The 15,357-nt window shown below is 42.9% G+C and overlaps 1 protein-coding gene across 1 annotated transcript in view; it reads right to left on the bottom strand.

Annotated features, from left to right (window-relative positions):
• Nucleotides 1–584: 584 nt before the first annotated feature.
• SUGCT (succinyl-CoA:glutarate-CoA transferase) overlaps nucleotides 585–15,357 on the bottom strand; it is a 1,764,969-nt gene continuing 1,750,196 nt past the window's right edge. Inside the window, exon 14 of the mRNA XM_075316596.1 lies at nucleotides 585–926. Coding sequence (XP_075172711.1) covers nucleotides 763–926 — 164 coding nt within the window. The 3' untranslated portion in view covers nucleotides 585–762. The remainder of the gene's footprint in view (nucleotides 927–15,357) is intronic.

The following is a 15,357-nucleotide window of genomic DNA, read 5'->3' as shown; positions in this document are numbered from 1 at the left end:
GGCCGCTTAGTGACGCCGCAGTGACGTCGCTATGACGTCGCTATGACGCCGAACACACCTCTCCCTTGTGTGAGGGATTGTTCGGCGGTCACAGCGACGTCGCTGACCAGGTATGTGCATGTGACGCTGCCGTAGCGATAATGTTCGCTACGGCAGCGAGCACCAAATGTCGCACATACGATGGGGGCGGGTGCTATCGCGCTCAACATCGCTAGCAATCGCTAGCGATGTCTCAGCATGTAAAGTACCCTTAGTCTTTCATCATTTAACTTAAAGGACATGCACACCTTTGTTTTTTGTTTGTTTTTTTATTCTTAAATACATGCGTTTAAGGATCAAAATCACTTTCTTTTTAAACATTTTGACTTCTTTAGCTTTAACAGCCTCTATTTATCATGTATATAACTATTTATCAGTGAGTTAATAGTGACTCTGCCAAACTGACTTTTAAGCCTAATTGTAGCAAATAAGCAAAACAATTTTTAAGCTAATAAAAAAATACTGCTATCCATTTCCTTTAGTACTTGTTTGGTTTATTAGATGTAAATGAAACTTATAAAACATTGAAATTAAAAAACGTCTAATAAAACAATGCAATCCTATACTAAGTAAAAATTATGAACAATGTGTCCAATGTGATTTTCAATATTAATGAAAAAATATTGCTTAATGCTGCAATAAAATTAACAGTAATGAATTTAAAATGAATTAATTTAAAAAGACCAGAATATAATGGCTCCAAAATAGTGATGATTAGACAGATTATTGAGCCTCATTTTGAGATATTGTCTTGTCTTTTATCAATTCAGCAATATAGTTGTCTTCATATCCCAATATGTTTTTCAAGACCTCCACTGTGTGCTGTCCAATGACTGGAGGTGGTTGAGGTGCAGACATGGTGAAATCGCTGAATCTTACCGCTGGACCTATGAACATAAAAATGGCATCTGCTTAGTTTAGTTAGTTTAGATAATTTAGAGATGGTAAAATTGTGAGATATATATATATATATATATATATATATATATATATATATATTATTTACAATAATCATAAGCGGCTCTGAATGATTTTGAAAGCACAGGGTTTAGTTGCAATCTAGTAGGGGCCACCTATAGACCTCTATGGCATCATTATTCATATGAATAGAAATGAAGTTGTAATATGTGCCTGGAATAACGTTTTCTGCGATAGCTTAGTGCATATGTGGCGCCCTGAGGCTTCAGTCGCCACAGAGCATTGCATCCAACATTGGGTGTAATGCTAAACCAGGTTCCTGAGGAGGTCAGTCCCGGTTTCACCACATTACACACTCAGTACACACTAGGTTGCCCTGTTCCCACTGGGGACTGGGCTAGGGTCGGATAAATACGGGATCGACGACCGAAAGGCATTTACAGGATGCCCTCAACAGGGACCCCAGTTCCACTAGCTTAGGAACTGGGAGGGAGGAGGAGCAGCCAGCAGGGGGAGTCAGGAGCCAACACAACAGTTAGAGAGTTCTATAGCAGGAGAGCAGCGGAGCAGATGTGCCTCACTGGTGAAGAGGAGAAGAGGAGAAGTTCACATAGTTGCCGTGGGGAGAGTGAATCTGCTCCCCTCGGAATCGACGCCACACAGGGCGGCAAGACCCTAGGGAAGATCATACTTCACATTGGTTTTCCAGAATCTGCCTGGATGGGGAAAGTTTCAAGCTTCCCTGCCCACATAGCGCCTGACAACACAGTGCCATATAAGATCCGGGGTCACGCTTCAAGCCGGATCCCACATCGGAACCACAGCACCTGCAGATAGGGACAAGAGTACCACTCGTGAAACCCAAAGTCCCCTTGTAGCTTCAAGCCAGGGGATCCACAGACAAGTGTTACTAGGAGAAATCCACCAAACACCAGACCGGACTGATCTCTAAAGGGATTCGGGTTCGACGGAGCCTATCATAGCAAGTGACCAGTATTACCTGGGGGAGCGGCATCATACAAAAATCAGTTATGAACCTGGAACCACAGCTATAGACTCTGACTCTTTATTACCCACACTGCCGCTCCCTGTCGCCATTACTACTCCCCTCATCATCCTCCCCAGGGCCCACTCTACATGTGGAGAGTGATACCATTTCCACCTGCTACTATCATCTTCCCCGGAGGACAGTGATAGCAGCGGCAGTCGATTCCCTTGCCACATACCACAGGTGGCGTCACAAGAAACACCTCACAACTACCCATATCATGTTTTCCCTACCATCTTCTGTACGCCTCGGGGCAACGGAGCTGGGCTGGGTTGCCCGTGACCACGACAGTTGCCGGCCCGGAGATGAGTAGGTTAAAACCACCTGCCCCGTGGGGCGCTACACATACACCATTCATTTTCACCACTGCTGGTATGCTGATCTGTGAGGAATAAGGATGTAATTATGATCAACTCGTACAAAATTGTGTCCCCCAAACGTGCAAGAAACCTTCACAATGATTCTGAGTTGAGCCCCTCAGTTAATAGTGCTTTATATTGCCCAAAATTTGATAAACAACTTTGCAATAGAGATAATTTCTGACAGGGATTCTCTTGCCTGGATATATTGAATAACTATCTGTGACTTGGAAGTCAATAACTAGATTATGAAGATCTATCAATTACAAGTCTCCAGTGTTGTTCTTTGTGCTTGGCCACTGTTCCTGGGATTTCATGCTGACTGTGTTTCTTGGACAAGACACCTAATCTTGCGTTTGCAGGAAAAAAATGTATCAGGTGATACCGACTGTCCCTTAGGTCTCATTGCTAAATTCATACTTAAAGAGAAGCTATTATCAAAAAATTACTCATTCCTTATATCTTTTTTATTTTTATTTTTTTACTTTTTACAATTTTTCATATCACAATTTATATTAAAAACTAAAATATACAAATCTTGCAAATTTTCACACTGGTCACTGGGGCTTTATTAGACTTTTACTTTTTGTAGTTTAAGGAAACAATACATGTACATAGTCACAATGCTCAGACCCTGATCCTATATTTTGTATTGAAGATTCCAATGCGCCTGTGCATTTAGTATTGTGAGAGAGAAATCTGTAGCTGATGGTAAATGGTGGAACCTTTGTTATCAAGCTGTGTATTGAGGTATTATCCGTAATTGTAATACCGCATCTACTGATTAAGAGTCTTACTTAAAACTTTTTCTGAAAGAACAGCAGGCATAAAAAACAACCCAAGAAACAATAAGAAAATTGCATGATTATTATTTTTTTTTAATTAAATATCATGAGAGGAAAAAATATTTAGAAATATAAGTAATATACAAACTTGATTTAAACATTAGGTCATTTTCTTATAATAGCTTCTAGTGGCAAAACTAGAGTTCAATTAGACCCATTGCTCAATTTGGTTCTGGGCCCCCTTCCCACATGTTGGTCAGATGTATGGGCCCATTTAGCATTCTAAATCCTAGAAAGACATATGAGTTATCTCTCCCTCTCCCCCTTCATTATGTAGTAATGTTCCAATCCTGTACTAATGTCTCTTCCTGCTAAATATGTACTTCATCCTATTATATATATCCCCAATCCTGGTATATTTGCGCTCATCCTGTATATATGTTCCCAACCTGGTATATATATCGTCCATCTCATGGTCATCCTGGTATATATGTCCCCATCCTTGTATACATGACACTCATCCTGGGCCACTTTCTGGTACTGTATTTGTACCTTAGATAAGGTTCAATTTCTGACCATGACTTGAACCAAACCTCAATGGAAGTCAGTAATTTGGCAGAACGTGTCTCTGCTGGAAGGATGTGAGGAGATTTTCAATTTTTTTGCTTTTTTGATTTGATCCCACTAATTGTACCCCCAGTGAGAGCTGTTCAAACACTGCACGTGGCTTGCTTGAGTGGTTTGTACTCATGACTCACTCGAACTTCAAACACAAACTTTTTTCTAGAAGTCGGCTTCGAAACCGAACCTCAAACCTCATGTTCACTTATCTCTAGTCAACATTAATATAATCAATAAGAATTACCATCTTCAATTTCATAACCCTGCACCAAACCTACCTAATTCTCTGTTAAAACATTTTCCCTGTACAAAAAGTTTATTTCATTTAGTTAATTTTGTAAATCTGGTAGAATAATAAAGAATGCTATGCCATTCTGGCCAAAGTAGCAAAAGAAAATTATTGCCAAAGATCAAGCGAGCTTTACAGGTACAGTCATAGCCGAAAGTGTTTGTGCACTTGAAATTGGCTGAATGATTGGCTTTATTTATTTATTTAGGTTTTGTGTTGTTCACCTTGCTGTATGTGATTTGGAGGCTTTAATCCTCAGATGAGTACGATTACAGAGATACCAGATTTGCATAGTTTTTTTTATTTTGTAAATAATGTTTTTTTGACAAAATAAAGGTTTTTTGCATCCTTGAATTTCGAAGGCTTTAGTTTTTTTATTTTTCTGGTGACAGTCATGGGAGAGCTTGTTTTGTGTGCTATGAGTTGAAGTTTCCATTGGTACAATTTTGAGTCACATAATATTTTTTTATTGCTTTCTATTCAGCTTTTTGTGAGGCAGAATTAAGAAGAACCAGAAGCTCATGAATCATTGTTTTTGTTTCTTTTTTACAACATTCACCATGTTGTAAAAGTGATAACACAGCACTACCACATTTAGGCCGGTTTCAGACGTCCGTGTTTAATCAGGTGCAAGCCACATGCATGGGTGTGGTCATACATGTGTCACACATGTGTGACACGTGTGACATCTGTGTTTGCATACGTGTGACAGGCAGTGCGGACACCCTACCTGTGACAACCAATGTTGGCTATCAGTTACACCAAGCTTCTTGTAGCAATTTTGCTGGAACAGGAGCTGTGCCACCGCGATCGCTTTGACGTAGGTTTATGTTATATGTTGTGAACCCCTATCCGACCATGATGTAAACTTACATCAAAGGTCATGCAGGGGTTACATTTGCTGTTAGAAGAAGGCACCCATCAAATATGAGAGACCTGGAGCACTTAACAAAAGAGGAGTGGTCCAAAATTCCAGCTGGTGACCTTGTAGCCTCACAGCCCATCCTCTGGATCTTGCTCCTGACCCACCAGGCTGTTTATACCAGGCACCTGCTCTACTCACCTGTAGTCCTTACAGACTTAGGCTATATGTGCACAGTGCGTTTTTCGTGGCGTTTTTGCGCGTTTTTCAGGTGCGTTTTTGGCCTCAAAACTGCATGACTTTGCTTCCCCAGCAAAGTCTATGAGTTTTCATTTTTGCTGTCCGCACACAACTTTTTTTTTAAGCTGCATTTTTGAGCTTGAAAAAAAAATGGACATGTTAATTCTTTCCTGCGTTTTTCTGCGTTTTCCCCCCATGCAATGCATTGGAAAAACGCAGCAAAACGCAGAGATCAAAAACGCAGCAAAACGCAGCCAAAAACGCACCAAATCGCAGTAAAAACGCATGCGTTTTTGATGCGTTTATTCGCCGCGGGTGCGTTTTTGTGCGTTTTTATCGGCCAAAAACGCAGCGTCAAAAAAACGCAGCGTGCGCACATAGCCTTATACTGCCTCATCCTATTTCCTGGTATCACTATTACTTATTGTACCCAGCTTTTCCTATTCCTATTTCCTATTTCTATTCCTGCTCCAGTCTACCTCAAAATAAACATTGCATTGACAAAGACTCATAATTGAGCCGAAAGGTTGGCAAACTGATGGTTTTGACTTTTTGCAGAAAAAATTCCAAAAAATAAAATAAAGTCTCTATATTCATATGTGTGGCAGAAATCTTTTTTCTATTATAGGAGTAAGGAGCTTGCTGATGGTTATAGGAAGTGATTGATTGCAGTTATTTATTCCAGAAGAGTGTGCAACCAAATATTAAGTTGAGGGTGCCAACAATTTTGTCCGGTCCATTTTTGGGGGTTTTGTGTGAAATTCTATTTAATTTACATTTTTTTTTCTGTTATTTTTTGTTTATTCCAATACACACAGAGGAATTAAACGTGTATATAACAAAATATTTTATGTAACAATTTCAAGGATGCCAACACTTTTGGCTATGATTATATGTCCTAATATTTTCTTATAAAGAGCAAAAAACCCTGAAAAAGCTGCCTGTTTGTCCAGTAACTTCCATGGGATTTTCTACACTTCGCCTAATGGCTTTGAGGTTATATGAAACATGCTAAAATATATGCCTGTGGCATTTTGGGTATACTGAGCCAAACCAAAAGATCAGGATTTAGAGCTAAACATCTCTGAAAATTCCTAGGAAACAATCCCGCAGTGTGTTTAATTATGATGACACAAATCAGACTGATTCTGGGAGTTTCTCAACAGTAATAGGAAATGATACAAGTCATAGGATTGAAGATATGTGGTATATACAGTATATATATATATACTCTGTATATTAGCTTGATAGCAAAAAGGCAAAAAAAGGAACTACGGCTTTAATAAATAGACGCATTGAACACTGAAGCAACTTGTCCAGAATGGCATAAAGTACCCTGGCTAACAAATAGCGAATGATCTGTAGAGAGCTCGATACAGGTAAAGAATAACTGCTCCCCATTTATGGATAAATTAAGCTCAGTGTTATAAATTATGTTTTACACATATTTACTTCTATTCAACAAAATAGTGACGGTGTTGTTTCTGCGGCATAAGCAATGCTGCATGATAAACAGAGCACACCTTTGTACGGCAGCCGAGACAGCAAAGCTATAACAGAACCAAAGCCGCTGTGGTTTCTGCAAAATATGTTTTACAGTCATACCAAAGTATAAAACAACGTTGTTAGTAAGAACCCCCATGATAGAGCCCATTCCCTGAAGTCATGAATACTGTTGATGCAATCAAGAATAAGCCCTGTTATATAGTGAAAGGCCTCTCTTTTATATTACAAAAACAACTTGCATTTTGAGCATTTAATTGGAAGGCAGATGTTGTTAAATTTTTACTTTTTAGGTGACCTTTTTCTTTAAACTGCTCTCATTTAGGTGGCCAGGAGCAGAAAAAACTGCATTACCTTGAAGAATATTTTATTTTGCCCTAAATGTTTAATAGAAGCTGATGTGAACACAATATATACAGAATGAACGTTATTATTAAAGATTAGTGTCTAAATGCTAATGAAAGCTGAACACAATTACTAGCAAAATCAATAGGGCAGGCTGCGATGGAACCCTCATACAGCATGGGGTCATGTACATAATTGCCTTCAACCATTGCTGATACAAAGTGATGAGTGAGCACTACTATGCTCGGGTGCTCGTTACTCGTAATGAGTAGTTAAATGCTTGGATGGGTGCAACTCGAGTACCCGAGTATAATAAAAGTCAATGGGTAACTCAAGCTTTTTTCTGGAACATTTGGTAGTGCTCGCTCATCACTACAGATTCACACTAATTTGAAAATATTTTATTATATCTGTTTATGGAACAACACTGAAGATCTGACACTTTTATACAATGTAATGTAGTCTGTGTACAGCTTGTATAACAGTGTAAATGTGGTGTGCCCTCTAAATAACTCAACACACAGCCATAAAGGTCTAAACTGCTGGCAGCAAAAGTGAGTATGCCTCTAAGGGAAAATAACCAAATTGTGACCAATTAGCCATTTTACCTCCCAGGTGTCATGTGACTTATTACTGTTACAAAGTCTCAGGTGTAAACGGGATGCAGGTATTGTGAGAGTTAACGCTCTCATAATGGTCACAGGAAGTTCGACATGATACATCATGGCATAGAATTCTTTGGGGATCTGGAAAAAAAATAGTTGCTCTACATAAAGATGGTCTAGGCTATGAGAACATTGGCAGCACCCTGAAACTGAGTGGCAGCACAGTGGCCAAGACCATACAGCAGTTTAACAGGACAGGTTTCACTCAGAGCAGGCCTTGCAATGGTCAACTAAAGAAATGCAGCACACGTGCTCAGCATCATATCCAAAGGTTGTCTTTTCAAAACAGACATATGAGTGCTGCCAGCATTGCTGCAGCTGCAGAGATTAAAGGGGTGGGGGGGGGGGTCAGACTATCAGCGCTCAGACTATATACCACACACTGCATCAAGTAGGTCTGCATGACTATCATTTCAGAAGGAAGCCTCTTCTAAAGTTGTTGCACAAAAAAACCTGCAACAGTTTGCTGAAGACAAGCAGACTAAGGACATGGATTAGTGGAACCATGTCCTGTGGTGTGATGAGACCAAGATAAACTTATTTGTTTCAGAGGATATCAAGTGTGTTTGGTGGCAACCAGGTGAGGAGGACAAAGACAAATGGATCTTGCCTATAGTCAAGCATGGTGATGGGAGTGTCATGGTTTGAAGCTGCATGAGTGCTATTGGTTGTAGGGAGCTACAGTTAATTGAGGGAACCTATGCCAACATGTATTGTAACATATTGAAGTAGAGCATGATCTCCTCCCATCAGAAACTGGACCGCAGGACAGTATTCCATCATGATAACAACCCTAAACACACCTCCAAGATGACCACTGCCTTGCTAAAGAAACTTAAAGTATAGGTGCTGCACTGGCCAAGCATGTAGCTCTATACTGTACCTAAACCCTATTAAGCGTCTGTGAGGCATCCTCCAATGGAAGGTGGAGGAGCGCAAGTTCTCTAATGTCCAGTAGCTCTGTAATGTTGACATGGAGGAAAGGAAGTATATTCTAGTGGCTATCTGAGAAGCACTAGTAAACTATTTTAACTTTGATATGCTATCCCTAGGATCGGTCATCAATGTCTGATCAGTTAAGGTCCAACACCCAGCAACCCCACCGATCAGCTGCTTTTGGTCCTGGCAGCGACAACAGGCAGGTAGAAATGCTCAGTTCCAGAGCTTCCCCACCTTCTCATAGCAGCCATGGCCAGGTACTGCACATCCACCTCCTATTGATTTGAATGGGAGGCGGATGGGCAGTATGCGGCCACCATCAGTTGACGGTAGCAGCTCTGGGACTGTGAATTTCTCATTGCCTGCTGCTGCTAGGGCTAAAAATTCTAATCGGCAGAGGTGCCGGGTGTCGGACAGCAGCCAATCAAAAATTGATGGCCTATCACTGATTAAAAATGATCAATAATAGACTTTTAAGTTATTTGTGGTTCTAGCCACAATTTCCCCTCCTCAATGTCCATCTATTAGAGCAAGGAGTTCAATGCCATCTCGTTTCCAAAAATTGAGCACCATTTCTTCATACTACTCCTACTTCATTTAAAATTATTATACTTTTGAACTTACAAGACAATTATTATCCTATTCTATCTTTGTTATTCTTATATCAGTTTGACTGGTCCTTGGCATCCTGCCCCTTAATGAGAAAGAGCAGAATGACAAAAAACCTTTCTAATGTACTACCGTATCTGTGAATTTAAGGGCCATGGTGAATCCAAGGAAACTGTAGATGTCTACTGAAAATGGACTTGTTAATGTCACCTAATAAGCCTTTACTTTGTGTTCCGATCTATTTTTGTATAATGATCCGTGGTCTGTATGCACCCATTTTACCCCAATGATGCTCCTACTTATGTTGTTTGTACTTTTATATCCCCCGTTTCTCTATACATGCACTGTTATCTGCTGCGCTTTGCATCTACGCTTATCTGATTTGGTTCACTGTTGATGCTGACCTTCTTTCTAGGAATACCAGTGATAGAAGGGTCATTGTGCTCTATTTGCTAATGCTTGAAAGACTCCTATTTTATTACATTTATTGTCACTTTTCTTTAGATTACAAATGTGAACGTGTCCCTATATAATCTACTATATTATATTATGTTTTCTATTGCTATTCTCTTAAAATGAAATATTATGAAATAAAACTAGCTGAAGTTCCTGAATACATAGGTGTTACGGACAGCAGGAGAAAAGCAGGTTAAAGTACCGCGCCAAACCACAGGAGTACAAATGGAATTAATAGATCTCTTTTCTTTATTTTCACAGGTCTGTGAAAATAAAGAAAAGAGATCTATTAATTCCATTTGTACTCCTGTGGTTTGGCGCGGTACTTTAACCTGCTTTTCTCCTGCTGTCCGTAACTACTCTGTTTCGCGGGACTGCTGCCTTCCACGCTACTTTTATGCTGTTAGAGGGGTTGTGACTGTCACAACCTTATCAGGTGAGTGTCCCTTCTTACATTCACCTCACACTGCTATACCGGGTAAGACCCTATTTGCGCCTTTTTTTCCCACAGCCTCCTTGCTTTCTGAATACATAGGTGAAATATCCCTGTTTGGGAGTAATTCATTACTAAATTTACAACAACTTTCATCCTCTAAAAGGCCCAACAATTTGTGCAAACCACAATTTCTGCCCCAAAAATTAGTACCCATTTTTCCAGTGGATCTAATGTGATGCCAGCAATAGTTCAACAGATTCACTATTGTTTACTCAAAAAGAAACCTGCTATGTTCAAAAAACTATTAACCTGTAGATATGGGATTAATCTGAGCTTAATAGCATTAAGAACCTGCCCAGCTTTCACCATTAAACCCTGCTGCCAAGAGGAAAATAACTTTATTCCCCCCGGCAGTGTTCAGATTTTAATCATGTGTGCGACGAGGGTTAAGTCACCGCTCTGTGTATGGAGAGAGGCATCTGATACTGCGTGCTCAGCACTGACTGACAGCTTCCTCTAATGCAGAGCGGCTGTCAGTCAGTGGGGGAGGTGCAGCTAAAATCGCCACTCTCCATACACAGAGTGGTGACTGAATCCGCGCTGGTACCGCCTCCATGACTAAAACCCCTGCGCTGCTGGGAGGGTTAAAGCTAATTTTCCCCTCGCAGCAGGGCTTAATGTGCAGGTTCAGAATGTTATTAACCTGCATATTAACCCCATATCTGCAGATTAATAGAATTTTCCATGTGACAGGTTGCCTTTAAAGAGGAGCTGTCACGGGGTATGAAATGACGTAGCTCATTGATGAGTGACGCATGGTTTGGCCACTGCACCTCCAGGAATAATATTCATCATTGGAGTTTCGACTTCAAGGAATCCCAAGTCGTCCAAAAATCTGCGAAGGTACGTGATGATTTTCGCTCTGACAATAAACTTCTTCCCTCAGACTTGAGACCCTAAGCTGTCCCTTATCTCAGAGTTAAGCTTGATGTTACTCCCCTCTCCCCCACTTTTGTGGCAGGGCATAAATACAGTAACAAAACCCCAGAGAAACGACATGGCCAAGGGAGAACAAAAACTGAAACACAAAGGAGAGACAATACGTGTAGAGGGGAATAAAGAAAAAGGAAGGAAGTAAACCCACAACAGGGAAACTTCCACACCACTCAAAATAGCAATTACAGATCATCAAGAACTGAAGTACCATGGAGGACCAGAATCAGCTCAGAAACACAGGCTCCCATATCTTAAAAAGGAAATAGACAGCTGTTGGTGGTAATTAGCAACCTGCTCCTAGGAGCACCACACAAATCCACAAGAATTTACTCCTGCAGGGCTGGGAAGCAGTGGAAATTAATCAGCCGATGCCCGCCAGAGGCTGAGCTACTAGGACACCTCAGGTTACCTGTCAGACGAGATAATGTGAACAGAGTCTGACAGATTAGAGGCACCCTGCGAGTGTGGACCGAACACCACATGACAGGAGCTGTCACTTCACAGAAACATTTCTATATTTTTTTTACCTGGTGTAAATGATTCTGTTTTATAAAATCTAGTACCAGTTTTATTTTGTTCTTGAGGCTCTTTGTTATTCAAGAACAGTGCCTCTTCGTTATATGTACATCTAATCTTTTTATCAAAGTGCTCACAATTATCAACTCTTCTCTATGAGACTCTTCTTGAGGACCACATGCAATTGACTAAAAAGATTAGATTTGCATATAGGGAAAAATGGGTCATATCTCGGGAATGGAGAGGTGCAGGAACAATGCCAGATTCAGGAGAACAGCCGCATTTACACCAGGTAAAAAGTTACATATTTCTAGCAAGTGATGGGGTCTCTTTAGGACTAGAATAAGCAATTTATATTCAAATTTCTGCTATACAGACTTCGCCTACCACCAAATTCCCTAGTTTGTCATATTTTGTATCTTCATGTAGGGACTCCTTGATTATTCACAATGCATTGCTGACAGTATAAGAAATCATATTGTATGCCCAGCTGTTCTGAAGTGCATACCAGTCTGGTGGAATGTAGCCGTAAGGTGGTTCTGGAAAAGCTTACAAGAGCAATAGCAGTTTAGGAGTCAAGTACATAATTGTGCAAGTAGTTATCATACTTTCTTGCTTGGACAATAGACATCTTTAATAATTTTAAATACCAATTTGATTGCAGACAGCCTGCGAGACATATGGAATCAATTATAAAATAGTCTTTTAAATAAGACTTTTTGGATTACTTTTAGAATACCTAGGTAGAAATAGAAATTCCTTAATTGTCTATATATTCTGGCCAGTATTTTAACTTATCTATGACTATTAAGTAATTACTGTTGTACTTTTTGCCTTACAAAAGGGGTATTCTGATTGTAAAGTTTTTACCACTTTACTGCTACATTTTCACAGGGCACACCACTATATTATTTGAGCAGTATAGCGCGACCACCAATCTGTCTGTTGTCGCTTATTATATGTGAACATTTGTAATAACTTTTCATAACAAACATTATTCTTAAAATCATGAACATCAATGTAGACTAATTTTTAATAAAGCATTATGTTGTTGAATAACCTTGCAGACAGAAATGATTAGGTTCTACATTTGGGTCCAAAGTAACCAAATTCTGTAATGTGGGGCACTGCAGCCCGAATGTGGATGCTGCCCCCTGACTGCTGGCCCCTTCCCCGTGGTAATTAGGTTCGCCCCCTTTTAGAGACCCCCGACATTGCCACTCCCCCGGAGGCGTCATTGGATCCTTTCCCCGCAGCTTACTGCGCAGGAGCGGCGGTTCCCAGCCACTCTTACCCAGGACCCGGACCAGTTTGGACTGCCGGCACTATGGACCCGCTGATGGACGCGGTAAGAGAGCGCATCGGCAGGGAGGGCAGCGAATGGCTCACAGGGCTTTTCCCTGCGGGCAGCTTCCTCTCTGCCGAGGTTCAAACGTGCGGCGCCGGCGCGCGGAGGTCTAAGAGACATACCCGCCCGCCGGCCCGTTTGAGCCCGCCGCAAAATTCAAAAAAGAGCGCGAAAAAGAATCCTTCGCGCTCTCTGCTAATGCCCCCGCCCACCTGCTTTATCGCGGCTGCCAGCGCCATCACGGGGGACGCTCCAGGGAACAGGGGAGCAGCGCAGGTTGGAATTACTCCAGCTCAGGCTGCAAGCAGCTGCGCTGTGAGAAAGGGATCTGTTTTCCCTCAGCAGCCAGCATTTAGTACTGCCCCATCTGGCCTGCCCTTAGTATCCATGGGGGCCAATAATACAAGCCAGAGTTCTTCTGGCTCTAGTAGTGGATCAGCAGATTTGAGAGCACTGCCTGATCCTGCTCCTATAGTTCAAAGGGGGGGAGGAGAGGGGCCCCCAAATGTTGCAACGGTGGAGGGCCAGTTGGTTCTGTGGCCCCCATCTGATCAGACACCGCCACCATCACAGGCGAGCCAGCCTTTCTGTATTGCCCCACCAGGTCCAGGCATAGCTTCTCAGCTGAATCCACTTAGTGTACCCGTACCTACTCAGTGGGCACCTTATGTAAGGGGGGATGGTGCTAGTTCGCCACTTGTCCTGCAGAATACCCACCTACAGATGAGGGCGGGGGTGGTTAGTGGAGCTTACCAGAGCATATCACGGTCACGTGCTGGGACCCCGGCCACGGCTATTGCGGATGGTGCGGGCAGCCATCGTGGTCGGGATTCATCATCATCATCCGATGAGCAGCGGGCGCGTCGGCGCAGCAGGCGACGCCACAGCAGCCGTCGCCACGGCAGATCCAGGTCTAGGCGTCGTAGCCGGCGTTCTAGGTCCTCGCGCTGGCGTTCCCCCTCTTCCTCAGACGTATCCCCAGAGTCCTCGCACAGGGGACGAAGATCATCAACTGCTACAGCGGTTCATCGAGTGGACGTGGGTCCGACGTCCGGTGAGCATCTCCAGGAGCTGGGGAATACAGTTTCTACGACACACGGTGAGTACCCTTATGTGGGGGTCTGGAGCGGGGTTGGGTCCACCGGGGCCGAGTCCAGGGATCCTACTCAAGGTCATAAGATCTTTTTGAACCCAAAATTGTTACAGCACCCCGAGCCTAAACCGACCCCCTCCTGTCCGGATCTTTACAAAGATGGGCTTTTTTGTGGGGTCCCTCCCCTGGGTTCCCACCTTGAAGCACAAGTAAAAGAGCTAATTTGGGCCAACAGCTACGTCGATATTTGGTCTTTAATATCGACTGACCAGCATTCGATAGACCGGGAGCGGCGGCTGGGCGAGAAAATTTACGATCGCAAGCCAAAGGTCGCCAAGACCATAAATAATTGGTTACAGGCTTTTTCCGTTTTAGGATGTGTAATGGGGCAACGGCACCCGGAAAGGTGCTCAGAACTGTTTACTTATATGGACAGTATTTACAGCTCATATAAGTCCCACGGAGGGTCTGCGTGGTGGAAATACGATGAGGATTTCCGCCGACGCTTAGACCTTCAGCCTCACCTGGGTTGGGGAGTCAAGGCCACTGACTCTTGGCTCCGCTTGATGATGGCTCAGAGGGCTATCCAGCCCTTTTCCGGGGCGGCCGCCGTGCCCGGATCTCACATGGGTGCGGTGGCCGTTCGCCGACCAGGAACATGTTGGTTATTTAACGACGGGTTCTGCAAGTACCACACCCTGTGCAAATACAAGCACGAATGCTCGGCGTGCGGTGGACCCCACACTGCCGCAAAATGCAACAGATCTGCCCAAAAAGCCCAAGGTACAAAGCCCGGAACCCAGGAACACCGGGACACCAGTGAGCGTCACCAGGATGGGGCCGTGGTTAAACAAGTACCCCAATAAGAAGGCAGCAGCCCAAATCAGATTCGGTTTTTCTTTTGGGTTTTTCATACCCTTCCTTTTTTCTAAGTTCCCCTCGCTATCCCCCAACCTAAAATCGGCCAGGGAAAATCCTGAAGTCATTCGGTCAAAAGTGTTTAAGGAGGTTGTTTTAGGGCGTTTCCGAGGCCCGTTTAAGGCCCCCCCCTTCAGCAATCTCCGGGTGTCACCTTTGGGGGTTGTCCCCAAAAAGGAGCATGGGCAGTTCCGCCTCATTCACCATCTGTCCTATCCCAAGGGCAGGTCTGTGAATGACGGCATACCCGAGGAGGACTCGGCGGTCCATTATGTGTCTTTCGATAAGGCGGTAGAATTGGTCAGGCGGGCCGGCAGGGGTGCCCTATTGGCCAAATCCGATATAGAATCGGCTTTCCGCCTCCTGCCCGTA

The sequence above is a fragment of the Anomaloglossus baeobatrachus genome, chromosome 6 (genome assembly GCF_048569485.1).
Source record: "Anomaloglossus baeobatrachus isolate aAnoBae1 chromosome 6, aAnoBae1.hap1, whole genome shotgun sequence".
In the NCBI taxonomy this organism is placed as follows: Eukaryota; Metazoa; Chordata; class Amphibia; order Anura; family Aromobatidae; genus Anomaloglossus; species Anomaloglossus baeobatrachus.
This window is presented reverse-complemented; position numbering and strand designations above follow the sequence as displayed.